Genomic DNA, 26940 nt, shown 5'->3' on the forward strand with positions numbered 1-26940 from the left:
ATCAATAAACACCCGTACCAATAAACACAAAATAAAACCCCCCGACCTCCTTTTGATCCTTGCCTATCCTTCCCTTCCTTCTATCCATAAGTCCTGTCTATCAAGAAAAGAGAGAGAGCATGATTTGAACCGAATAAACTAACTACCTAGCCAGGACTACTCTTCCTCAGCCACACTCCCCACTTCACTGACGCTCTCCCCAAACTTTGGATTCCCCTTCACGTCACCCTTACTCCCCTTCCCCCTCAGCTTCAACATACTAAAGCGCTTCTTCACACTCCCCACCCCGCGCTCCATCGAGTTCACCACGCCACTCCCACTACTCCTCGGCGGCCGCGTGCTGCTCGTACTCGGCCTTCCCTTCCCACCCGGGCTCGACTCCACATCATTCAGCTCATCCAGCGAGTCGGCCGTAGGCCTCCGCCTGCGCAGCGACTTACTCCTATCCCTCCCCCTGCTCGTGCTCGTGTTGCGCGTCGACACCGACTCGCTCCGCGTCCTGCTCCGCGGCTCCTCCGGGATCGGCGGTGCCTTGGTGTAGTGGTATGTGCCGTTGCCGTTCATGTTGACGCCGGTTGTGGCGGTTGCGGTGACGCTCGCGACGATGCCGTCGCCCTTGCCGTGGCCGCCGCCGAAGATCATGCTGGCGAGGCGGCCGCGATGGGTGCTGCCGACGACACTGACGGCGTCGACGCTGACCGAGTCGACGCTCATGGTGTCGGCGTCTAGGAGGGATGTTTGCAGCTGCGGGAGGGAGAAGGGGAGTGGCATGCCGTGGGAGGGGTTGGAGAGTGGGGTGGGGCGCTTGTGGTGCTGCTTGAGTGGTATTGGTGTTGGTGTTGAGGGAGAGTGTAGTGGTGCTTTCCATTGGCCGGGGCTGATTGGGGGTTTGATCTGTATCGGGGGTGGTGCGAGGGCTGCGAGTTCACGCTTGTAGTTCTTCTCAAAGACTATAATATCATAATGTTAGTATATGAATCTACGGCTGGCTCCGGAAATGATCAGATCAGCAACTTACATCGCAACAGCCCTTCATGCAAGCCCTTCCCACCGCCCTGTGCCCCTCCTCCAGATGCACCAACTAACCGCCCATGCACGGCCAAACACTTCTTCAGTGTCGCCACATAATCCAGCATCGCCATCCTCAGCGCATTCCTCAGCGCGGGATCCACACTCTCATCACTCAACAGCTCCCTATAAGAGCTCACCCCGCCATCCACCTCGCCCGTCAAGATCATACTGAGCTGCGCCACCCCGCCGGCCCCATCACCCCCCGCACTGCCAGTCCCGCTCTTGATCTCCGCGAAGCGCTTCTCCACCACGCTCAGCTCCTTTGTCTTCATCATCACAGCCTGGATCGCATTCTCGACGGGTCCCACGGTGCACGTGGCCACGCCCACAATCTCGCTGCGCCGCAGTATCGTCGGGAAGCGCTCGGACGTGTTGTAGATTGTCTTCTCCGTCCACATGCCCACGCGACCCGCAGCGCTGCTCGACAGCGGCACCGCAAAGCTAAAGCTCCTCGGCCGCCGCTGCAGCAGGAACTCGCGCGTGTTGGGCGGGACCTTGCAGCGCTGGAACACGGGGTGGCCGATGTCGTGTTCGGGCTCGACGGAGGTGATGTGGATGAACTGGCCTTCGACAGAGTCGATCGCTACGCTGCTTACAATCTTTGCGGCCGGGTGCTGCATCTGTATACGGTCTGTGAACGCATCGAGACCCTCCCAGTGATTGCCTTGCACAATAAACTGCCTATCCCGTAGCCCAAGTGGGAATCCAAGACCCAGGTACGCAACCCTGAAGAACCTCGGATTGTATCCGTCACCAGACCCTTGCAGGATGTCTTCGTGGATCTTTGCCATGGCACGATGGCACTTTCCGAGCTTTGCATAGTCGTAGAGCACATTCTCGTACTGGTCTGCAAGCTCCTTGTAAGTATCCAGCGCATTCTCCCACGAGTACCCGTCCTCGAAATGCTTGATCATCTCCAGGAACAGCGCCTCCCTCCTCTCAAAGGCACTCTGCTCCGGGAAGGGGGGGTCGACAAGCGCAGGGACCTTCTCGTTTGTGTCCCATGCGTACAGGTCAGCGTGTAGCTTTAGTGAGAGCCCGGCCTCTACGTAGTTCTGGGCGTCGAGCTGTATGATGACGAGCTGGTGCACGTAGCGAATGAACATATCCTCCTTCCGCATATCCTTCAGGAACTCCATCAACCGCAGCGTATCCATGATATGGTATGCCTCACCGAGCGGGGTGTTATGCACCGCCACCAGAAGGTCCAGGAACTCATCGATCGTGTGCAGCAGCGAGTGGACCTTGACTGTCAATGGATCATCCGGGATTCGCGATAACGGCTGGAACAGATCAATCAAGTCGGCGATAAAAAGCTTCTGCGTAATACTCTCCGTGAGGCGTTTCGACTTGAACAACCTATCCAGGCTCTGTTTCGCGGGCACGCGCATTAGCTTCTCGCCGCATCACAAACTATCACTCGCGCTACTCACATCAATCATTTCCGCCTGAATCACACTCAAATCCTGGCTCAGCGTCCACTCCGACACCACCATCGTCTGCAACACCTCCACCGCAACGCTCCTCAATCCTTCATGCACGCTCAAGCACAACTCCACGATCGGCGCAACAAGCCCAGGCACATACTGCACCTGGTACCCGCCCATCTTCTCGATGCCGAAGCGCCTGCGATCCTCATCGCTCGTCTCCCACCCAATACTCTCCCACGTCCTCCTTAGTAGATCCGCGCCTTGTTCCCGCACATCGCCAGCAACTTTCCACACCGCGCGCCGCTTCTGCTCCGGGAAGGTCTCGAGCGCCAACGCGTCCGACCCCACGAGCGTCAGCAGCGTGTTAAAGAACCCTTGCCACAGCTCCGTGTTGAACCGCTCCGCATCGTCCGGATCAGGCAAAAACGTATCCACCAGCACCCCCGCCAGTGTCTCGAGGGTCCGCAGCGTGGAGCGGTGCTGGTAGATGTGCACGCTCAGCCAGCTCTCCGGGAACGCCTCGCACGAGAGGATACTCAGATGCACCTGCAGATCGTCCATCAGGAATTTTGCCAGCTCCTCCTCCGAGAGGTCCAGATGCAGGCCCGTGGGGATGCTCGACACGGCCGCCAGTATCGCCGCAAGCTCAATCAGCGCCTCGTCAAATACAGGTCTGTCGGGGATGCTCTTCGTCGGGAATGGATACGTCCTAGGAAACAGCAGCGAGAACGTCTCTCTCTCGTGGCGGCCCGTGGCCTGGATGGCGCAGTAGGAGTCAATGATCTTCGGGATGTACTCCGAGACCTCCTCGCCGAGCTCCTCGACCTGGCATGCAAGCACACTACAACACAGCCGCACCTGGTCCCTCCACTGCCTACTCACGTCGTCCGTCTTCCCCCAGTGCGGGGCAAGCCATCGTACGGTATTCAGCGTCAGTGCCCGTCGGTCCTCTGGCATGGAGAAGAGCTGCGAGCGCGAGTAGTTGATGATCAGCACGAGCTTGAACAGGATCAGCTTCCCCTTGACATCCGCACACGCATCCATAAAGTCGATAGCGAGCAGCAGGATCTCCTCGCGCGTCATCATTGTCGTCGCCAGCTCCGGCAGCCACAGATGAAAGTGCTGCACCGCGAGCGTCTGCGACCCAACAAGCATGGGTGCGTTATTGCGCATGAGGTTTTCCAGGAGCTTGAAGATGCCGTGGAGCTCTTTGATGAAGCCGCTGTTGCCGTTGAGGCCCAGTCCTGCCTCTTTCGCGAGCTGCTTTTCCCGCGCTTTGACGATGAAGCGGAAGACGTGGCGGCCGACCTTGAAGGTACTGCGGAGCCGGCGGGAGATCTCGCTGTTTGTGGGGTCTTGGAGCAGGCGGGCGAAGGAGCGGAGGAGGCAGGGCCCGGAGAGGGGATAGTCGAAGTGCTGCTCGGCGTACTCGTCCACCATGGGCTCGAGGTGGAAACGGCGGTCATAGACAATACCCAGCACTGTGATCAAGGCATTAAACACCAGGTCCTCGACCTCGTTCTCCTTTGCATACTCTACGAGCACGCCAAACAGTGCGTCAAACACTTCCTTTAACAGCTTTACCACTTCCATCTCGGGCACAAAGACCATCTTCTTGAGCACAGCTACAACCTCTTCCTGCTTCATATTCTTCCACTGCAGCAGGCTCAGCACAACATCGTCTTGAGAAAATTTAGTACTACACAGATACGTCTTGACCTTTATTGAGCTCGCTACCCCACCCATACTCAGTGCCGCCGCCCAGCCCTCATCCCCGGGAGTCCATGGCTGCGAAAGATATCCATTGCCGCCGCCCGAGCTGGTGCTAATCGGCGAGCTCGTCCAGTCATCATACTTATGTAGCAGCAGCGAGTAATCTCCATCCCTCAGGAACGCCTCCTGCTCCCACAGCGGCAGCCACGCCAGCGCAGTAGGCGCATTCGGCACCCCGCTGACCGTCATAAATACGTGTGCGTTTGGCACGTCCTCATCATCAAGAACAAGCTTAATTGTCTCGTTCCAACTCTCTTCACGGTTGACAACAACACTCTTCCAGACCGTGAGGGCGGGGGTGTTGCTAGCGGCGAAGATACAGTCTTTGATCTGCTCGCCGTTGGGGCGGCGCACTTCGAGTGATACCTGGAGAGAGTTGAAGTAACTCGCGGGCGGAAGCGCGCAGCTGCCTAATTTCGGGTGAAGGAGCATGCCATGTCGGGGAAGCATTGCGCTGTCTAACGTTACATAGATGTCGCTCCTTGGCCTCGTCGGTGCCCCTGAAAATCCAATTTTTTGCGCGCAGTTGATGTTATGGAGTAGTGTCGGCGTGTTCTTTACTAGCACGTCTGCGTCTGCCGCTGCGAATGGGCGAAGGTATAGATGCAAACGGTCTGCACGGGCAGATTTCTCACTAGAGGTGCGCATGTCAGCTTCTTTTTCTTCATTTCAATCATTGACTCCTGCTGCTACTAACTATTTCCCGGTCTTTGACTCAATTACGTCCTTGATAAGACGGTCCCAGTCCTCATTGTCATGGTTGGAGGAGTTACTGTTATCTCTCTTTCTACCTCCGCTGCCGCTTCGGTCGCTGCTAGCGTCGTTCTTCTCGCCCGTCGGACCGCCGCTGCCTGCTGATGTGGATGTAGGTGTTGATCCGGCGGAGCCAGTGGGGACATATATCCGCATTACCTGCTCTGTGCCCTGATCCTGCTTTACAAACTTGCCTACATCGAGGACACCGACTCCCAAGGCCTTCTTGAACGAGAATCTCCGAGGCAATGCCGGGATCGGGGGTGCATCTGTCATGATCGGAGACGTGATGGGTGACATATTCTCATCATTAGTATGCCTCCTCTGCATCACCGGCGAGGCCTCTGGAACTCCGCCGAGCTCCCTCTGCCCCTTCTCGCCGGTCTTGGGTCGTGGGTTCGGTCGCGGGTTAAATAGCACGCTGACTCGGCCTTTCAGCTTCTTGTCCTCTTTCGACGGAGATACGGTCGACGTGCTGATTGTGTGTGCCGCCTTGATCCCCTGCGTATTCTCAAAGCCATTGCCCTTATTTTGGAGCTGTGGCCCCGGCGGAGAAACCACCGTGACAGTCGTATATATCCTAACCACCAAAAACACATCCTCCGCAGCATCCCTCGAGCTCAAATCGGTAAATAGAGTCTGCATCCTCCCGAGCTGGCCATCTGTCGGGACTCCCCCGGGCCCCAGCTCTATCATGAAGCTCTCCGATACCGGTACATTCGCCTTTGTCGCCAGGTAAAATACCAGCGTGACAGGCTCCGTAGTAATGCCCACAAACGACTTGTGTTCTAATAGTAGATGATGCAGCGCGACTCCGTCGTTCGCGTGGGCCGGCGGCGCATCCAAAAGTGACATCTGCGACTGCAGGCTCGTAATCTCGACGCTGCTGTCATCGCCAGTTAGTATCCTCCCCGACGCCGGATCTCGCACTATGATTTCCCTCGAGAGGATCTTATTCCCCTTTACGAGCGCCCACACAGTGCGCTCCCGCGTTTCCACAAGCTCACTCTTTGTCAGCACGCCATGGAGCAGTTGCCGCCTACTCAGGTCCAGCGTATGGATCAACCCCGAGATCTCGTCAAGCAGCGGGTATTGCCTATTCAGGAGAAGCTCATGCAGGTTCGCCGCATGCCACTCTCTCAGGCAGGACGCAATCTCATCCACCAATGGCTCGCTCTCAAAGCTCGACGTCTCATCGCCAACCTTCAGCATCGGCACCGGAGCCGCAGGGCGTGGTCGATCCCTGTCCCGCCGCGGCGGGAGCGTCATGGCCGACTGCCGATTCGTCGGCGTTGACACGGACTGCTTCCGCCGTCGCGACTTGCCCGACATGGTCCTCGCCACGTTCTTCCCCTCCTCTTTCTGGCGGCGGCCGCCCGGCGGGGCAGGGAGCGAGTGTCCGTTGACCTCCACGCCGTCGCTGTAGTACCTAAACCCCGTGCTCCCGTCCACCGTGCCCTCCTGGTCGTACTCATACTCGTCGTCGTCATCTTCGTTGTCGTCGTCTTCGAGCTCCCGACTCCCCCTCGCACTCTGGTGGTGGTGGTGCTGCTGCTGGTGGTGGTCCTCCCCCATTGCGTCCTCAGGCAGGATGGGCACCTCCGTGGTCAGGTACTCCTTTATGTCGACGCAGGCCGCCGGGAAGATGCCGCTGAAGACGCGGGCCTCGAGCGTCGCACCTTTGCTGCTGGTCAGGCCCGCCAGGAGCGACGGCGGCGCGACGAGGTAGCCCCGGTACCATTGGGAGTTTGAGCACGACTCGATGATGTAGAGCTCGTCGCCGAGCTCGAGGGGGAGGTCGTCGCGTGTGCTGGGGTTGAAGGGGTGTATGGCGATGGCGAAGGCGATGCGTGGGAGGGGGGACCACGGCATTGTGGGCTTTTGGAGGTGGGTTTAGGGGCCCAGTAGTGGTGGTGGTGAGGTGAGGTGAAGTGAGGTTTGTTGATTGGTTCGAGGGGGGGAGATGAGTGACGTCGGTCGAGGTGAGTGGGTTTCCTCTGTCACTTTCTCTCTCTCTCTCTCTTCTTCTCGTGAGATATTTGCTATCGCAGGTAGGCGATGGATTGGAGTGTAGACATGCAGTATTGTGGTAGTATCTCGTAGTAGCACGTAGCAGTAGTAGTAGTGGTGGTGGTGGTATGTAGCAGTTCGTACAGCACCGTACCTTCGGGAATTCCAGAAGAAAGAAAGCAAAAAAAGGGAGAAACGAGAGGGAGAAGGAAAGAAATGAAAATTGTGGGGAAAACGAGAGGCGTCCAGGGGGGAGATGCGGTTTTAGTCTTTTTTAGGAGAGAGAGAAGATGAGAAAGATGAGAAGGTGAGAAGGTCAAGTCGATACGTTGAGATAGTCAGATGTATGTAGTTAGTTCGCAACAGCAGCTCCTGTAATTTACTTTGCAAGGTAAGATTGATCAAGTGCTGCTAGTAGGTATAAGCTACTAGGGGAGAAAAAGACCGAGTGAGTGAGTGACAAGACGAGTGATCGGGGAAGGAAGCTGCTGCTTGCTTGCTTGCTTGCTTGCTTGCTGCTGTCAAGCCGGTAGGAAAGAGGAAAGGAAAAAAAAAAAAAAAAAAAGTTTAGAAAGAGAGAGAAGAAAGAACAAAAATCTCCTAAACCTCCAATGCTAGGTGGGAATAGTGTGAATTGTGAAAGGAGTTGCGAGAGGGATTGAGGGGGCAGAGACACGGACGATCACTACCTGTTCTATCAAACAAATTCCACACCCTCGACTTCTAAGACTTCTGTTGTTCTCTACTATTCGTCCGCCCAGCCCATGCAGTAACATAACTAAACTAAACTACGATCAAAGAACCATCATGAAGATCTCTCTTTCTCTCGTACTCTCTCACACACTACGGTGCTCTACACCCTGATCTCCCGTTCCAATTAATTCTAACCAACCAACCACTACTACTTAATGACTACACCATTTCCTACACTTTTTTTCACTACAATATCTACCACTCACTCCTCTACACAACTCCCCCCCTCGATCCCCACGCTCCCTCCAAAACTCTTCAATCTCGATTGAACGGCTACTCGCTCCCAAGCACAAAGACACCGGCACCTTCTAGTCCAAGGCCCGTGCAAGCAGCAAGAAAGCCATGTATCCACGGGTCGCCGCTGCCTCTAGAGTACTAAATAAAAAGCACGGGGATCTTCAGATACCCCATAGTAACCAAAACCGCCGAGTTGCAGGCTTGCAGAAGTGTAATAAATCAATTGAAAAATTAAAAAGTTAATGATTAATAGCAGCCTCTCCCATATTACTCTATTCTGCACCTCACTCTCCGTAAATAGTTTCAAGTAGGTAGGGCAACCATAACTTCCCCACCGTTATCATGCTGTGCCCACACTTTCTTTTCTCACGTCCCCCCGTACGTTGCCGTCCATGTTCTCTTCGTCCCAGAGGTCAAAGCGTCGGTGTCTGCATCCCTGCAGATGGCAACCGAACCAACCACACACCCATTTATAAGTGCGGACGGGCCACGCCTCTCTCCAACATGAGGAAAAGCATGAGAGCATAAGAAAAAAAAAAATTGCTTGTCAGGGACGATGGCTGAGACACGCGCGGGTGGGAAACGAAACGAAAATTGGAGAAGGACAAGAAACGGGTGGAGAGCTAGGTAGGACGGTGGCTCCTATTTATGCACCTGCACACCTGTGACATTAGCGACGGGAGGGAAGGCGCTGGGAAGAAGGCCCCGTGGAGATTGATGCTTGAGCTCCACATACATATATCAGTACAGACAGCCCAGAGGCAGGCACGGGCAGAGAGGGAGAATGGCAAAGGGTACGGGTATGTACATTCTCACGGTAGATATCGAGAAACATCCACCCGAACACACCTTCCTCTTCCCCGTGCAACCCGAGCCCTAATTCACCAGGTTGTTTCGTTTCCCATTTCCGCCGCAAACAATCCTCGAATGCAATCTCCAGCAAAATCCCGGGTGCTTATCTCTTTTATTTTCTCTGGGGTACATAATTTACTTTAGATAGCCTGCCTCCTCTGCCTCAAGTTGATTGCCAGAATCTCGCCCAGAGCCAGGGGGTGAAGGTAAGGTAGAAAAGAGAAGAGAAGCTAGAGATCTTATCTAATCGATCTAATCACGCTTGACAGGGCAAATTAAGCAATCTTGTTCCTGGAACCGGGAAAATCGGCCCGAGCGTGGAGGGGGAAGGGTTCAGTGAGATGAACAATGGTACCGAGATGAGCGGGAGGGCTTCGAGAAGGTGTGTCTGCATATTGTTCCTGCATCAACTCATCACCAGTTGTCAGGATAGATTCACCTCCCCACTGTTGTAAGGATTGGGGGCGGAGGAGGATACCAATCACGGGATACAGCTGTAGGCTGTAACTGTTATTCCATCATGTCTAATATACTGAGTTCGGGGCGCTTATCTTAGCGGGAATTATATTCGTCGTTGGCATAGTAATCACTCGGATCAAGAGCCGAACTGAGACTGGAATCATGATGCGTCACTCGGTTCTCGAGATTCCGGAAGGTGGTGATGTCGTCCAATCTTAACGCCATCGTTTATAACAGAGGTTGTAGATAGATGTCGTAGTTGACGGTTGTTTTTGGTATCGATATCGATAAGTGAGGAGGGGGAAAGCTATATATAAATTGAAATCCAAATCTCAATATAAAGTTACAAACGGCAGAGAGATTACGCAACACGTCACAACTAGTGCAAGCTGAGCTGAATAGATTGCAGTTGCAATGGAAGCCGTTTCAGATTGGTCAATTGAAGAGGTTCCATTTGATTGAGAAGGCCCGGTAGTCTGGCCAGCAGAGTGCTTCGGGTCGTCGTGGATCGTAGGGCAGACAATCCCTCCAGCTGCTGTCCAAGCACTCCTCGCCTTCTCACCCACCCACTCCCGACACTTCGTCTCTCCGCAACACACCTACAGACATACTGTACAGACATGTCCCAAAATCACGAACCGTCATCGCGGCTCGACATCATCCTTCAATATCTCTCCCAGCCCCCGACTGCCCTACTATGTACTCTACTAACACCCAGTCCAGTTTGAAATCGGCCCGATCAGTTTCAAATCGAAGTAGGCGATATTCTTTTTATTTACTCCCACGACGTCAAACACCACCAAATCTCCGAGGACGTTTTGCCCGTAGAGTAGGTAGAACAACATGCAAAACATTCGTGTCACGTTACTCAGGTTCTTCTGATATGTTCCGCGGTTATGTCCTCATAGATCTCGAGAATGCCTCGCCTGAGTCCCGGTATGAGAACTGATCTACAGACTTTGTTGGATATCTTAATATATCTTGAACTGTTTCCGGAATTCCTCGCCATGTTTGTTAATAGTCCACCAGATAATCGGACCCAGACCGGCCTTCGTGTACACATTCGGACTTTTCTGATGGTTTTTGTAGTCAGTGCAAGCGATTTCTGACCGTTTTAACTTTAGTCAGGCTGCAAGCTAACGGCAGAGTTATCAGAAGAAAAAGTTTGCCTAACAGTTTTCAAGTCTCCGATCTGACAACAAATACCAAAGGATACTATAGAAAGGGTTTCGTTATAAATAGAAAGAACCAGCCGTGGCCTCTACCATTCAATATGCAAGCCTGCATCTAGAACTTGCATCTAGAGCCTGCATCTAGAACCCTTACTCCTGAGAGTTCCTGAGCATATCAAACACCTGCAAACGATCCGATAAGGGCGGGTACTTCCGTATCATATCAGCTAGGTCTCTTCTACTTCTGATAACAACCGTCCTAACGGTAGTAGTAGTGGTCACCGTATCATGGACGAATGCAGCCTATGTAGGAAGGATTTATATCACTTTCCCTGATATTCGTGGTATGTATGATATAGTGGGCGGTTCACGTACGCGTATGCCGGGATGATCACCGGAGCCGTGCTAGAGGATCATGATATATCACTCGGTCACCCACAGTAGAGGAGATGGTGGATGCGGATGGAGTGGGGATGAAGAGCGGTAGATATGGGTTATTGAGTCTTTCAAAAGAAAAAAAGAAAAAAAAGTTCCCAACCCTTATCCCCTGTGGCGGGGTTTCAGGCTGGTAATCTTTGTCCTCGGAATGGGTTGCACGCGCGCACTCAAGAAACAGCGGGTAACGAGACAATGGCTCATATACTGCTGGGATATCCACCCATATGCTTAGAATAGGTTTGTAGTAACTTTAAGGGCATACGTTAGACTGTTAGTGTAAACCTCAAAAACTCGGTCTAGGCCGATGTTGTTACAGAGGAGAATCAAGCTAACCCACCCAGCGGGGTGTCTACCTGCAAAAACTCCAAATAATCCGCCCCATATAGCTAGGAAACTACTATGGCCCCAGTACCGACTCGCTCTGTTGCGTTGGTTGAGGATACTAATCTAGAATCGTTTGATATCTGTTTACTCCCAGATAGGAAAGAACTGACATCTGATCCCAGAATTCTCAAACGGGGGATGTATCGAGCTGCCTCTAGTACCACTCATATGCTGCCTGCCTTGCAATCTCTTAAGTCATGCTCATGCCCGTCTCAAGTCTCTCGGAGGTCTTCGAAGCTTTGACAACCTTTATGGAAATCTAAATTAAGCTTAAGACATGAATCGTACCTTGTACAAGATGATAACCCAAGTAGAGTAAACAAAGAAGGTAAATTCCCATTTTCAATCCGCCCCTCATTTCCTCTATGGCAAAATTCAAGAAGTTCCCTCCTACAGATGTCTGAAAACCTCAGCTTGAATCAGGGTCACAGTATATCGAGTGATAATTCATGAATCATACTGATAAATGCTTAAAGGGTTCTGCAGAATTAATAATTGCGAGCAAAACAAAGTAGGTTATAATATAGTCTATGGAGCTATTATAAAACAGCGTGCTCTCTTACTCGTGCCTTTCAAGTAGGACACATGAGCGACACCAACTTGCAAGTACACTGGCTAGGAAGTTTTACTACGACCTGGCTAAATATATGGAATCTAAGCTTAGAGGCTCTCAAGTTTAGGGAGAGCCCTGAGTGCTACCTCCCAACTATGTCACCGCAATTGGTCTTGAATTTCCACAGTTTTTGGGTGAGCCAATATTCTGGCCAAGGAGAAAAAGAGGCATAATATAGATGAGAACGCTTCATGGCGGGGCCAAAGCGGCGATAGTAACGCCTGGTATTCTGATTTAGCAGGTCATTGGCTACCTAGTGGGGTAACGGCAGTCGTGGCTGAGAGAAAGATATTTCTTCACAGGATATCACTCGTGACGTCATTCGACTAACAGGGTTTTTTTTTTGTTTAATTCATTAATTGTTCGACTAGCGGGGTAATTTTCATCTTTCCAATTGATTCAAATCCCTCTCGATCTCAATTGTAGAGTAGATAATACATATATGTAGCTAGAAACGCACAAGAAAATCATATTACTAGCAAGAATGTAACTTTTGATTTGGATATATTACACAAGAACAAGAAGCATAAAAAAATGACCCCCACCCCCACCACCGCCACAAGACACCCCACCAATCTCATAAAACATATCAACAGTTGGTACAGATGCATTACTATATACGGTCATCCACAGCGGCAGTCCACAAGCCCCTTCACGGGCTCCACCGATATCCTACACTCCCTGCCGCTTCTACTCATCATCATCGTCCTTCGCAGCCTTGGCGGCCTTCCTCGCCGCTTTTTCCTCCTTCCGTTTCCTCTTCTCCTCCTTCCTCGCCTTCCTCTCCTCCTTCGTCTCGCCCTCATGCTTCTTACTCTTCTTCTTCGCCTTCTCAGCGTCATCGCCCGCCTCCACGGGCGGCACAAAGTCCTTTTCCCGCTCCTTCTGCTTCTCCTCCTTCTTTTCGCGGCGCTTTGCCTCGCGCTCCTCCCGCGCGGCGCGCTCCTTGCTCTGCTTGCTGAGGAAGTACTCGCCGGACTCGATCTGCAGGTCGATCTTGGACTTCTCGGGTGCGGGGGGGAAGGCCTGTTTGCATCACGTGGTGTTAGTGGGGGGAGAGAGGTCAGTGTGTGGGGAGGAGGGGGTGGTGGGCTTACGGTGTAGACTTTCTTGGTCTTGTCGGTGATCTTGTGGGGCTTGCGGCGCTTGCTGAGGTTGCGCTTCTTGAAGTGCGGGAGGAAGCGGTCCCAGGATTCGTTGACGAGCTCTGGATCCTTCTGTAGTTCCCGCTTGATCATGAGTTCCTAGCAGCACACCTTCGTTAGTCCGGCGCACTCCCAAAGAGCCGGGAGCCCAATTACGCCCAGAAACAAACCTTGATGTGGTATATCGGGTGTATATTCTTCATACAATCCTCCACCACCCTTCGCACCTCCTTCAAACCCTTATACCCCCCCATCGCCGCCACCGTATTCCCCTGCACCAGGATATAGCACCCCGTCAGCAGCTCCAGCGCCTTCAACGTGCTCCCATTCGGCCCCAATATCCTCTGCCTGCGCTTCACAAAGCGCTGCTTGTTCCCCACCAGGTTGCCGACCTTGATGATGTCCGCCGCCACGCCGTCCTCCAGGATCTTGACCGCCTGCGGGAACGGCACGGACCGCGCAAGCAGCTTGATCAGGTCCCGCGCCTTGAGGATCGCCGCGGGATCGTACGTCTTGCGCGTCGTGCGCACGGTCATGGACCCCTCAACGAGATCGAGCGTGCAGGCGATCTGGTGCTTCTCGAGCACCCGGGTCACGAGCGGCCAGGCTTCGCGTAGGTAGACTTCGCGGTACTTGGGGAAGAGGGTGGCGAAGGAGGATTCTTCGGCGAAGGAGCCGGCTTTGTTGTCGTCGGGTTTGAATTCATCGATCTGTAGTGGTAGGCCGGTGAGAGGTTATTTCTCAGCTTGGGCATTGGGATGGGATTGGAGGGGGAGGGGGGCAATTGACGAACCTTCCACTTGTCGATGTCGTCGGTGTCCCATGGCTTTTCCTTGTCGTGTGTGGAGGGCATGTTTGGTTCTTCTGGAGGGGGTTGGTGTTCTCGTGAGGTTTGTGAACGAGGTTTTTAATTTTTGAGATTTTGGAATTGGTGGAGGAGGCTCTGCTCTGCGGATTGGAGAAAATTGTTTTGTTGGGCAGGGTAACTGGCCAGCTGCTTGTTGACCTGTCCGTGTAACTCACCTAGCTTGATATCTCCAGGAATTAAGGCTCGGTACCGGTATTAATTGTAACGTATTAACGGGAGCGATAATATTCTCGTCATAGTTGATATTTCCGAACTGGTGAGAAGAAGAAGAAGAAGAAGAAGCGTCGGTATTAACGGGCCCGACGCGACAGAGACCATAAAATACCCTTTTCGAAGGTAGCCTTAATCAATTGCAAGAGCTAGGGTAAAAACGGTACAGAGTAGAAATGATACTGGTCCGAGAGAAGTTTAAAACGAGGTTCAATTGAGAGTACGGGTGGGGGGTCGCACGTATTTATACTCGTATAGAAAATACCACCGAACGAGCAAAGACGTAATATCCAATTTCGTAGTGCCTAGCGAAATATTTGAGCGCATCGTGTAATCACTACGACATAGATGTGAGGTTATGCGGTCCAAATTAAATGGTTTATGTATAGCACGATGACTTGATCAAACTCTCTACCACGCGCATATGAGCCAATTGCAATGAGGGTTATCGTTTCGTGTCATCACTTCCGTGCTAGACATTTTGCATCGTTATTTACACCGCGTGGAAAGCATAGGTTGGGACATGTATTCCCATGGTAGAGTAAAGAGACAATACAGTGTTCAAACATAGAGAAATACGTAAAGCTTTATCCACGCCTCCTCGAGCCAAGATGAATGCCGTTAGCATGCCGTCATAGAAAACGAGTGATATCATATGATCTCACTCGGACACACTAACTCGACAACTCATGAGCTAAGCTAAAATAGGCCATCGCATCTACAAATGAAGTTAGGGCACTCAATCTTATTCCCTCAAGCCTACTTGCGGTCACCAGTTTAAATTTGTGGATAGGAAAAGTACTGCTCAACAGAGAAGAAATGACCGCCCAAGAGGTTTTTTTTTAGGAGGGGACTCTTTCGTAGGAGATCTAGCTAGAACGAAGGCAACTTCAACTGGAAAAACATCGTCTCACCCAGCCTTATCGATAATCAAAGCAGTTCAAGGGCTTATGAAAAACATCGTGTGGGCTATCGAAAACGAAGAGTCCCGATCTTAGAATTCCTATGTTATGATATTCTTCTATACTTTGAACAAATCTTCAAGAAGGTCCATCGTCTTGCATCACTCTCCCGCCCTCCAACATCTTTTTGAGAAACTTCTTTGTTGATTTAAAAATAATGACAAAGTCATCTGACGCTCCTCCGGTTTAGAAATTAAACTTAAACTTGTGGTTGACATAAGAGTAGAGTATTGTTTTTTTTAAACAAGGTACATATAAAACGTCCAGTAAGCGATAAATTAGCACACATATACCAGAAAGAAATCGATCTGTGTGAATATGTTAGTCATTGAGGAATGGATAATTTTATCAAAAGAGTGCAAATGTTTTGTCTTACCTATATTCTATTCAACGTTTGTCGGCGCGGAAATATCGTTGAGGCAGTACCGGTCTTAAAAGCCAGGATAGAAAAATCATACAATTGGGGGGGTCTGAGATGAAACATTGACTAGGGCTGTATCTGAGGAATTTGAAGGAGGAGCGCTTGGCCGGTTCACGGGCACATCGGTCTAAACATTTATCTATTAGCGCCATGCAGAGCTGGAATCAGGATAGGGAAAACGTACAAGTTCAATGGGCCGGGGAGAATGAATCAATTGATTAGAAGGGTTCTTGGCTTCATCAATAAGTGGTAACTCAAATGTTTGCGTTGGATATGCATCCACAGCGCCAGACAGTTGGAAGGATAGTTTTGCCTGTTGATCGTTTACTAAGTATGGCCCGGTATCCAACTCAAAAATGTTGTTCCATGGGTCATCGGGATCATATTCCTCTTCAGCTCCAGGACTTCTAGGACTCTCGTCACTATTGCCCCAGTTGAGGTTTGGGTCTGTGCGGTCTAAAGAGTTAAGATATGCTTCGATTTCGCCGAACCCTCGAGCCCGTGCTAAGGAGAGAGCAGTCCATTGGTATCGGTTCTTGAAGTTTATCCACGCTCCAGACTGGATTAGCAATTTGACGGTACTAAGATTACCGGCTTTAGCGGCAACTTGAAGGGCGGTCCATTCATGGGATCGTGAATTGACGTCCACTCCAATCGATAGCAGAGCGGAAACAATATTGTCTTTTCCCATCTCAGCTGCTAGATGTAACGTAGATTCCTGTTTTGCTATTTCCAGTAGCTCAGGAATCATACGTCTCAATATCCAGAACGTTTCAGCAGATCCTTCAACTGCAGAAAAATGCAACAACTCCCGGACCTTTTGGCTTTCAAGACGTAGTCCGAGGTAAAAAAGCTTGTCGGTGATGGAGAAATTTCCTAGTCGTGTGCTGAGAGCAATAAGATCGTTATCCTCTACTGGCCCGACTTGAAGCAATATATCCAGTGTTTTTTCATCTCCTTGCTCGACCGCAATACGTACGGGTACTCTAATATCTTGGGAAATAATGATAGGTGATGAGTTGGCAAGTAAAAGAAATATCAGATCTCGATTCCCTTGTTCAACTGCCAAGCTAAGTGCTGAATTGTTTTCTCTGTCTCGGTGGCATGGGTCCGCATCCAAGTCGAGGAAAAACTTGATCTGATCCATAGTCAATCCTCTTCTAATAGCAGTACGGAGAAGCGAGCTCCGTGTTGGTTGCTGGAGGAATTCTGCGTGTTCCTTGGTCTTGAATAACTTGGAAAACTTCTGCTTGGGAAGCTCCATTATCAGAAGAGGCTCCGGTAAAAGTAGGTAGCTTAACACAAGTTCGACGATTCCATCATTCCCTAAGTTGGCTGCTATTTGGACACATCTCCATTGAGGTGGTGCCCCTTGATCGAGTAGCACTGCTACAGTGTACGTATGTCCGTAAAGTGTTGCGGCCTGGATTATGCTTGAACCCTGCTCGTCGATAGTATTGAGACTTGCTCCTCGTGCTTTTAGAGCATGTATCACATTTACATGCCCAGAAGCAGCGGCATATGTTAGCGGTGTCTGGCCGATATTATTTGCTTTATCTGCAGACGCCCCCATATCGAGAAGAGAATCGACCATCGTCAAGTAACCTTCCCTTGCTGCAAAATGGAGAGGTGTTTCGTCAAAATCATTGGTAGAATCAATTTCGATTCTTCGCACATCTTGCCCTGGATAGAGAACGATATCGAGAAGATCTAAGTAATCTTTGCTGGCGATGGCGTGTAGGCAAGTATTTCCATCCTCATAATGGGCGTTTATATCGGCCCCTCGTTCATAGAGAAGCCGAAATATATTATGATGGCCTAAAACTGCTGCTACAAATATTGGTGATCTTCCGCTCTCATCTTTCTTGTTGATATCTGCGCCGTGGGTTTCCAAAAGGGCCTCGGCAGTGTGATAATGATTGGAATATGCGGCACGGCATAATGCTGTTTGTCCTTTTTCATCTATAGAATCGACATCAAATGTATATGAGGCAGAACGCATCGCGAACTCGCCCAGAAGGCATTTATCCCCGTCTAACGTGGTGCTTGGGCCCGAATAAGAGAGCAACTCCGTGCTGTTGTAATCCATTGAAACGTCCAAAGTTATTGCATCAGGTATACTCTCCAATAAAAGTTCCGTAACAGCATCTAAACCTTTGTTTAACGCAATTGATAATGCCTCAGACCATTGCTTACGATCATAATTTGCCATGGCATTTGCTTCCAAATGTTCCCAAGTCTGCTTGAGATGTTTCTGCTCCATGTGCCAGTCCTGCAGTGTTGGGGCGGCTACGAAGTATTGTCCACCAAGATTACTGTCGCTACTTATAGCCCAGCATCCGAGTACATCTCGGTGTAATTCCACAATCTTTAAAAGTGCGATATTGAATGGGTCTGTGACTTGCGGCATACGGGAGAGCGACTTCTGCAGCCATTGGTGGATATTAAGGTACCATGCCCTGAGTTCTGGAAGATCATTCTCCGGAATGGAGAATTGAAGGGCTTCTGCTTTGAAAACCACAATCTTGATTGCTCGTAACAATTCCCTGACAGCAATTCGAGCCTGAGGGTCATGTTTGCCAAGAATATCGACGCAGGCTTCAGCAGCTTTAAAGTAGGCATTGGCAGCTTGCATGTAACTGGTAAGATCTTTTCGAGTTCTGGTATGGGACCTTGCGGTGATGTGGCATGTATAAGAAAGCCAGAAAAACATGTCGCTTTTTAATTCTTCTTGTGTCGCCGGGTTTCCGTCACGCCGTGCAATACTTAAGATATCGCGTTGAGCTTCGATGATGGATGGGAGCTTTCCAGTAAGAGGTGGGATAATGGTCATGTAAGCTTCCTCTAGGTTTGCTAAGCCGACTTCCTGGACAATTTGGGCAATCTTATCTACCGAGCTATGCGTAATCCCAAAAGTTCCGATGGTTCGTTTGTTGTATCTCCTGACCGCCATCTTTCCTGGCATCGACGAAATAAGCTCCGAAGCCGACGAAAGGAAGACCGAAAATATATGCTGAGCACATAGTTTTTCGAGAGGGGTATTTGAAACGACAGCGAGCATGCCGTCACTGCTATCAAGAGGGGTCGAAAGGCTTCCTATAACTCGAAAATGAGGAATATCGTTCTCCTTGGCTCCGTCGGTAGTATTTTTAACCTCGATACATTTTGTTTCCCTTGCTATCCACCAGTCGTATAAACATCGGGCATAAGGAAGACTTATATCGGTACCACCAAATCCTAATATGCGCAGTGTGCTATCTTGCGACTCGAAATCTTCACGCGGTCCGAGACTACGGCCTCTTCTATCTTTACTTTGATAAAGTGACCGCATCTCTAGTTCATGAAAATCAAGCATGCATAAAGAGTATGCGGCTTCTATCTTAGAGCGATCAACTTTCCACTTTCCCCATAACTCCCCTGCTTCTCTGGGTTTCCGCCGTTTCAAATGAAACTCGATTTTTTCAAAGGTTTCTGAATCTTGCCCAACTCTTTTTACACCCACTACTAAGGGCCATTTGAATTCTGCCAAATCTAGTTCGCGTTGAATTAACGAGGGAGTTCCATTTGAAAGTTCTGGAACAGATTGAAATTTCTCGACCTGTGTCATCTGGTTGCTAGGATCCGATATGTATTCCATACTTCGTTCGATGGCGTCGCAAAGGGCCGACATTTCCTTGTGAAAGTTTGAAGTCCAGCCAGATATAGCCCTCAGTCTTTCACGTGTCTCAATTAACTTCTTTCCAGGACCATCTGGTATTGGAAGTAGAGGGTCGAATGGGGCGAATTTCAGGCCCTCAAGCAGTCCGGTTGGAATTGAGAATCGTTCACATTTAGTAATCTCCCGTGCCATACAGTCAAGCTCGAAACTAAAACATGTAAGTAAATGTATGTATGTCGAAATAACGATTTATCGACAGAGTTTACTTTTTGGTGATTTTCTTGGCGGCTGGATTTCGAGTAAGATGTCGACGGATGATTGCTCTTAGAGTAGACATCACTGCAGTTGCAACCAACTGTGCAATTGTGGCCGACCAATGCATCCCTAAATCCACCCTTTATCAGATACATGTAGTTAACATAAAAGGCAAGCTGTTATTTCAAAATTACCTCTAAGACCCATAAACTGAGCAACAAAACCCGAGATGCTAACAATGGTACCAAGCAAAACTAACGACTGAAACCCCTTCAGATCCCTCTTTACCCGTGATGTCATAATAGTTTGCTTGTCGTTCAAACAAAATATTGCATATGAGTCAAAATGCTCATCATTCACTATCTGTCCCTTCTGCAGCCACGCGAACCTCACCTTCCCTTCTTCGTCCTCCTTCGCCTTCCATTTCTCCTCCACCGTAGCAGCGTCAACGACATGGGAGCATATTAACATCCCCACAACAACCGCAACTGTACCGACGGTAGTCATCGGAAACGCATACTCTGGGGTTGGTCTCCCTCCTTTTCGAAATTTGCCCGTGGCAAGCCATGGTTCATATTTTGTGATTAAACCCCAATATACGATGACAACAGATTGAATAATAGTTCCCAATATTGCTACTGACCATAATTCACTCTGGCTAGCAGTCTCGCCCCGGGCATTAAGAGAAATATTTGGAGCGCATGGATTCGGAATTCGGTCCTCAACATCTGCAGACCCATCCATACCTGGCGATGACATGCCAAGAAGTTCGTATTCATTACTGTATCCACGATCACTACTAATGTGACGACGCTTCCGCTTTTGACGATATAAAGGACTGGATTCCGACGGGCATGATTTGCTCTCTTCGAAGGAATAGACGTCTACTGAGGGGGTATCAGTCAATGTGTTTTGATCCTGGACTCTAGGATCCTTCTCAAGGAACACTAGCTCGATTATCTCTGGAGATCCAAGAACTCGCACAACAGTTTGACCATTCCATAGTTCACAGACACTCGCGGAGGTTGAGGACATAAGTTCTAGCTCGGCCACTCCCTGACTTTCCTTGGCTCGACCAATAATCGCCCGTAGCCAAGCTGGGAAATTTTAGTATCCATTTGTGGAAATATTGGGAAAATAGTGTTTGTGTTACGAACTCGGTCCACCGACTCGGATAGCTGCTACAACTGCTGTGATGATTCCTAGATCGATATAAGCGTCTAGCTACGTACAGGATTCGGAGCGCCAAATGAATATATACCTAATGGCGCCATAGAAAATATCAGGTTATCCGCCCATCCCATCGACTGCCCAAGAAACTGCTTCGCAACTTGCTCTCCAAAGAGCGTGAGCAGTGGCGCCAAGTCACTAAAAAGGTTGTTCGAGAATTCATCCCCAGAATCATCAGCTGCGACCGAAGAAACACAGATAAGGATAAGAAAAAGTGTAGAACCAGTATGTGAAGGATAAAAAAAAGTCATTTTTCCATATTCGAACTAGAATTCACATGGGGTATCGAAGTCCTGAAGTATCACATAGCCACCCCACCTACAGCTAGGTCTACCTCCTTACCTTCCTATATGTAACTGAAGGCCAGAGGGCTTTGTGTAACGAATACTGAAAATTGGGGTATGTACCATATATATCCACACCTTTAAGTTCAAGGATACAGCTACGGGCTAGGAGGCGCACATATCCCTGTGGGGTTTCGAGGCTGAGTCTCCGATCTCGGAGTTGTCACCGCCTAGCTACCGGGTTATAATCGATATTACCCACCGCGCGGTCAGCCTTGCCTATCCCTTAAGCCGTCAGGCCGAATTGAAAAGACAGCTGATAACCACATTCAGTAAAGATGATGGATTGAACGCTGGTCTCAGTCATACCGTCACGTCAGCTGCCATTTCAATTCAGCCTGACGGCTTAAGGGGTGCCTCTACGTAGTGTAGGTACTTACATAGGTTCATGCTTAATTTACTAGACAGTAGAGTATATAAAGTTAGATTGTCTATCCAGCGAAATGATTAGAGAAGTTATCAATCGGGTGAACTGGGAATGTTGTTTAGACTTCTCTAAACCAGGGGATTAAACTCTGATAATATAGCCAGGTCTTGTTTCCCAGGACTCCTTTTAAATAGAATTTATATATAGATAGATCTCTGGTTGTGAAAATTAACCTCAATTGCTACCTAGAAATGTATATTCTCCGTAACTTCAATACTCGTGATTCGTGAGGTGGATATTGACGTACAATTGCAGGCCATATCTGCAGAACTTAACCATGGGCACTTAGCTGTAGAAGCGGTCAATTATGGAACCTCCGACGTACCCAAGTATGTTGAACTTGAAAGGGATGGGGCGCGCACGCAGCGGAGTCCAATGAGCATGAGGCGAAAAAGCAATTTAGACCATTCACTTTAATTTCCTTGCCTGTCAATGACTGGCAGGTCGTAGAGCCACAGCGAATCCGAGAGATGAATTATAATTTCGATCAAAAGTTGTTAGCATTAGCCACCATCTAGCTTGGTGGGCATGAAGGAGATGAAAGGAGAATCATTTTTGTACCTACATGAGTATCGAATCGAATACCCAGTACTCGTAATAACGTTGCATCTAGAGATACGTTTGCCGAATGGACTAGCTAGCAAACCGGGGATTCGGGAACAAATAGTATTCTCAGGTTCATCGGTAGAGCTAGATGTAGATACCATGCTAGATATGCTGCAGTTCGACGAGAGTAATATTGGTAGCGGCCTCAGACTGGTCAGTATCTACATATTCGACGGGGAGTATTTGGGGTATGGACTTCCACGATGTAGAGGGTCCCCCCACCCCCTACGAGAAACACTTACGACGCTTAGCCACTCACGCAAAAGTATCTATTGTCCATGTCAAAAAACTTATGTTGTTCCCCCAGATCCACATATCCCATGCATGTCCTCGATCCAGCCTTGGCTATTGTAACGCGTCACCGAAGTCGTACGATAAGAGTTACATTTTGAAGTCTCTAGCATTACCATGTACTGGTTATCTCCGGCCAGGGATTATTGCTCGAGTGATTGGTTGAATGGCATCGATCTAGTACATCAGAAGTTTCCCGTACAAGTAATTTTGATCTCTGGAAGCTAGCCAATTTTTCGAGTTATGGCGGGATCTAGAGTTCCTCAACTCGAAAACATGTCAGCTATGCAGGTAGATGGCACTCTAGAGTTTCCTAGATACAATTTGAAATCATCGTTGGTGATACAAGCGTAAAGTAACACCAGTAGGGCTTGGGTCAATAGGTTGACTTTAAGGCGCTTACCTCACAGACGACGCAATGAAAGTCTCGCCTCCAAGCGAAGAGGTTGCCCACAATAGCGCCGCAGTAGCATTCAGAAGAGTAAACATCTGAAGATACATGTACAAACGCGCTTACCCTCTTGATGGTGGACGTCCGGGGAGGATCGTATCCCACACTGCATGATGATACAGATTCGAAGACCATTTGCACCCAGCACCTGCCTGTGCCAACTACATGATATGTTATCTCATCTGTATACAGCGAAAGCTTGCTATAACGGTACCTTCTATAAGGGTAATCTCTCTATAACGGTAGCACTTCTCGGTCCTTTTTGCCCGGATTTCAGCACAATCACCTCTTATATAAGGGTAATCTCTCTATAACGGTACCAAATTCCGGTCCCGAGCGTACCGTTATAGCAAGCTTTCGCTGTATGCATAGGACCAGAAATGAGGGCAAAAGTAATACTGCAAATATCAGTATGGAACTGTGAGAATAGTATTTTAACGAGGTATTGTATGTGGCAGTGTTGTGGTATTGAGTACTGCAGTAGTAATTTTGCCCACACTTCTGTCACTATAATCAGGGTTAATGCTATATAGATATAGTTCGACGATCAATAATTTCCCGCCCGGCCCGACCCGTAAGCGTTGCGGCAAGCATTTCTCTGCACCCATATTTAGATTGACATAGTTGAGCAGCTAATTTGAATGTTCTTGATGGCTTTGAATTCCAGTTACCCTTAATCCAGTTTGGCCCTTTAAATATTATATGGCCAGGGATAGGATTGCCATTGCAGTTAGTGCCTACGTCGCACACGGTTGAAGGGACAACACCGAGCTAGACATGTGACATCTCATGTGTGACAAAACCATTTTGCAGGCGAGTTAATCAAGACCTATCAATCCTCTTCTTTTACGCAGAGGAGATCTTTGATTTGTGAATAAGACGATTCATTCATACTATTCTTTAACCCTCTGTCGATTAAACCCTGCATCACAGTCACCAGGAATAGTAGCTACAGCTCTAGCTCTTAAAAGTGGAACTATCACGATAACGATAAGGGTTCACCTCACTCGAGTTCAAAATGCCCTCAGTTCCGTCAACGCCAGTAACTACCAATTTACCAGTTACACTCACTCCTCCGCCATCAAGGTCCACTCGGATAAATCCTCCAGTTACATCTCTAAATCTCCCTACAGAAAGGAGAAGGAACGATTCTTTTGTCCACAACCATATTCCACTCCCTGCTTCACCTCATGGAGCAGATAACACTTCTCCCTCTCCCGCTGATGTTCTTTCGCAGATGAGATTTTCTTACACCTCGTCCCATTTAACTTCGCCTTTCTTGACTCCTGGAAACGGACGCACTAGGTCTAGGTCCAGTTCTAATTCTAGGCAGTCTGGGAGGTCTCCAGATAGGTTTATCCCAAGTCGGGCAAATATTCAAAGTTTTCGCATGAATTGTCCAACACATCTGTTATCAAGTGAGGAAAGACTGCTTCGTCGGAGTGTTGGTACTGCAGTAAGAGGTCGCAGTGCTTCCCCCGATGCAAGAAATATATCTGCGTCAGTGAGAATTAGTCCCGGATCTTCAAATCATTTCCGACCTGGTATTAACAGACGTATCAGTGCTGGTGCTGTGGGTATATTCGGGATAGGTATCGGCGCTGCGCCAAGAAGGGAGGAGCCCATTCCTAGGGGGAGAGAGGTGCACATCAATGTGTTCGGTGACAAGGCCACCCCCGAAGCTGAAATGGAGAAACACGAGAGGAGACTCTCTGCCGCACTCGGTGTGGATAGAAGTGCCCGAGTACTTAGCTTTACTCGAGAAAATGAGCCTAGAAAGGATGGGATGATCAGGAAAGGGGGCGTTCTGGGGAGTCCACGGAGTGAGAACTTGAGCGATTTGCTCTGGGATGATGTTTTGGATGTTGGAAGTCGTAAGAGTCATTCCTACCGTCTATTTGAAAATTTTCTCTAAATATAACTCTACAGGCGACTCTACGCCACAAAGCTCTCCCTGCCGCAAGACTCAGAAACGAACTGTACCCACTACCCCATTCCGAGTTCTAGATGCCCCAGGTCTGCGTGACGATTACTATTGTTCCCTTATTGCTTACTCACCACACACCCACTCATTGGCTGTAGGCCTTCATAGTGATGTGTATAGTTGGACAGAAACCGGAGGCGCTCGTCCTTTTGAGCCATGGTCTACATCCCATGTGACCTCTCTTGCATTCTCTTGTTTACAAGGTGGAAATAACATTCTTGCTATTGGTAGAATTGATGGTTCTCTTAGCTTGTGGAATCCAATTGAGCTTACACCGAGGATTGAGCGTCCTCACAACGCTGGCGTTGCTTGTTTGGCTTGGAAGCCAGTGCTTTCTCATCGTCCGTTGGCATTTTTTCAGCCCTATGGTACTGGAGCTCGTTCTCGTCCCTCGTCCGCAATAATAGAGACTGAGGAGCTTCTTGTGGGTGACGAGTTTGGAAACGTGTATTACTACTCGATTCAGTGGAATGGTAAGCGGGAACTACTGGGTCAAAGGGTCTCTGATGCAACGATCACTCTATTGAAGCGGATTGTAGTACACTCTCAGCAAATCTGCGGGTTAGCTTGGAGTGGAGATGGTGAGCAGTTTGCCACCGGTGGAAATGATAATGCGGCCTGTTTATTCGATACATCTGAGGTTGTGAATAGGCGTCGAGATTCATCTGGAGGTGGAGAAAATATGATTGAGGGCGGAGAAAAACACAAGTGGTTGCATGGAGCTGCTGTGAAGGCAATTGCATTTTGTCCCTGGCAGAAGAGCTTGATTGCAACTGGTATGTTCACCCCTTTTACAACTTTATAAGACAATTGAAATATCCTAATACTCAAGGCTTGTAGGCGGGGGCTCTAACGACCGCTGTATTCATTTCTTTCACACGTTTTCCGGCGCAGCGCTTGCAACAATCAACGTTTCTGCCCAAGTCACCTCCTTGTTGTGGTCTATCAACCATCGTGAAATTGCTGCAACATTTGGCTATGCCAACCCCGACCACCCTATAAGGATTGCAGTATTTAGCTGGCCAGAATGCAAACAAGTTGTGCAGATACCTTGGCAAGAGGATATGAGAGCTCTCTACGCAGTTGCATATCCTGGAGGCCCCAATGACCCTCCCTCGAGCTTCGCCAGCGACACTGCTACAGCCAATGCATCGAACATGAGGCGGACTGAGAGCGGAAATGACGATATTGATATTTTGAGGGAAGAATTTGGTGTCATCGGTAGAAACATCGGTTTCCCTAGATGGCCTGGAAGGAATAGGCCAAAGAGCGAGGGCTGTATTGTCGTTGCTGCTAGTGATGAGACGGTGCGCTTTCACGAGGTATGGAGTGAAACAAGAAGAGGAGTATTAGGGTGGAGAGGTGTACTGGGTGGGAGTGATATCCTTGAAGGCTTGGAGGGCATCGAGAAGGACGGCGGGGAGATGATTAGGTAGACCTTTATTCCCGTCCACTCTATGAGCTTCCACTACTGGGGTGGGTATTTGACATTGCTTTTTGTGCGGAGTTCTATAATTGACCTTAGAGCTGGCTATTAATGGTCTTAAGCCATCACTTGTGGAAGTGGCTTGAAATCAAAGTACAGGTTGCTTAATTTTTAATATTACCTTTTTTTGCCTGACCTCACAGGGCATAGCTATATAAATTGGTTCTTGTGATTATGATTCTATCGCCTTTTCTTTTTCTACCTCTTTTATCTTTTTTGTCCTTTTTTGTTTTTACTCGTACTAGGTACGTGCACTCTCTGATAGCTCCATTATTGTTTGCACTCAAACATGACATGAACTGTGCAGACCCCCGACGTAGATACCCGGCGAAAACAAATACATTCTCATCAATTCCTGAAGTTTTACCACAATATTACCTATACCAATTTTGATAGGGTTATTAGCTTTCAAAGAGTCTAGCCTTCTTGGCCAATCAAGTAAAGGTCAATGAGAGCCAAGATCAGGTATGTTGCATCATACATTATGACTCGGCTCCCTACTAAGACTAACTTATAATTTTAACAATAGACGTTTTCCATTATTTGTTTCCCTGTCAATACTTCCAGGTAGCTATAGTTAATACTTTTCTGAAATATCGGCTATAGTACTTTGCCATAAAAGTTGGCTAGCCAAGGATAAATAACTATCTAAAAACG

The 26940-nt window shown here is 49.1% G+C and overlaps 6 protein-coding genes across 6 annotated transcripts; 2 read left to right on the forward strand and 4 right to left on the reverse strand.

Annotated features, from left to right (window-relative positions):
* Positions 1-156: 156 nt before the first annotated feature.
* H6S33_002807 (uncharacterized protein) lies at positions 157-6899 on the reverse strand (the record flags this gene model as incomplete). Its single annotated transcript, XM_044834184.1, has 5 exons — positions 157-950; positions 1019-2441; positions 2505-4157; positions 4221-4908; positions 4972-6899. 5 exons carry the CDS (start codon positions 6897-6899, stop codon positions 157-159), a joined length of 6486 nt encoding a protein of 2161 aa, XP_044692968.1.
* Positions 6900-8811: 1912 nt separating this feature from the next.
* On the forward strand, positions 8812-9490 carry H6S33_002808 (uncharacterized protein; the record flags this gene model as incomplete). The annotated part of the gene is made up of 5 exons (XM_044834185.1): positions 8812-8827; positions 8916-8978; positions 9024-9085; positions 9149-9261; positions 9436-9490. 5 exons carry the CDS (start codon positions 8812-8814, stop codon positions 9488-9490), a joined length of 309 nt encoding a protein of 102 aa, XP_044692969.1.
* Positions 9491-12635: 3145 nt separating this feature from the next.
* Positions 12636-13943, reverse strand: H6S33_002809 (uncharacterized protein; the record flags this gene model as incomplete). Its single annotated transcript, XM_044834187.1, has 4 exons — positions 12636-12971; positions 13043-13189; positions 13261-13800; positions 13884-13943. 4 exons carry the CDS (start codon positions 13941-13943, stop codon positions 12636-12638), a joined length of 1083 nt encoding a protein of 360 aa, XP_044692970.1.
* Positions 13944-15208: 1265 nt separating this feature from the next.
* On the reverse strand, positions 15209-20945 carry H6S33_002810 (uncharacterized protein; the record flags this gene model as incomplete). The annotated part of the gene is made up of 9 exons (XM_044834188.1): positions 15209-15300; positions 15424-15438; positions 15507-15513; positions 15589-15678; positions 15736-19417; positions 19476-19593; positions 19659-20561; positions 20622-20666; positions 20726-20945. The coding sequence occupies 9 exons, from the start codon at positions 20943-20945 to the stop codon at positions 15209-15211; spliced, it is 5172 nt and encodes a 1723-aa protein (XP_044692971.1).
* Positions 20946-21272: 327 nt separating this feature from the next.
* H6S33_002811 (uncharacterized protein) lies at positions 21273-21744 on the reverse strand (the record flags this gene model as incomplete). The annotated part of the gene is made up of 4 exons (XM_044834189.1): positions 21273-21331; positions 21419-21469; positions 21553-21620; positions 21713-21744. 4 exons carry the CDS (start codon positions 21742-21744, stop codon positions 21273-21275), a joined length of 210 nt encoding a protein of 69 aa, XP_044692972.1.
* Positions 21745-24203: 2459 nt separating this feature from the next.
* Positions 24204-26233, forward strand: H6S33_002812 (uncharacterized protein; the record flags this gene model as incomplete). Its single annotated transcript, XM_044834190.1, has 5 exons — positions 24204-24313; positions 24377-24687; positions 24743-24829; positions 24896-25573; positions 25638-26233. The coding sequence occupies 5 exons, from the start codon at positions 24204-24206 to the stop codon at positions 26231-26233; spliced, it is 1782 nt and encodes a 593-aa protein (XP_044692973.1).
* Between the last annotated feature and the right edge of the window lie 707 nt (positions 26234-26940).

This window comes from Morchella sextelata (assembly GCF_020137385.1).
Source record: "Morchella sextelata strain SCLS chromosome Unknown scls_13, whole genome shotgun sequence".
In the NCBI taxonomy this organism is placed as follows: Eukaryota; Fungi; Ascomycota; class Pezizomycetes; order Pezizales; family Morchellaceae; genus Morchella; species Morchella sextelata.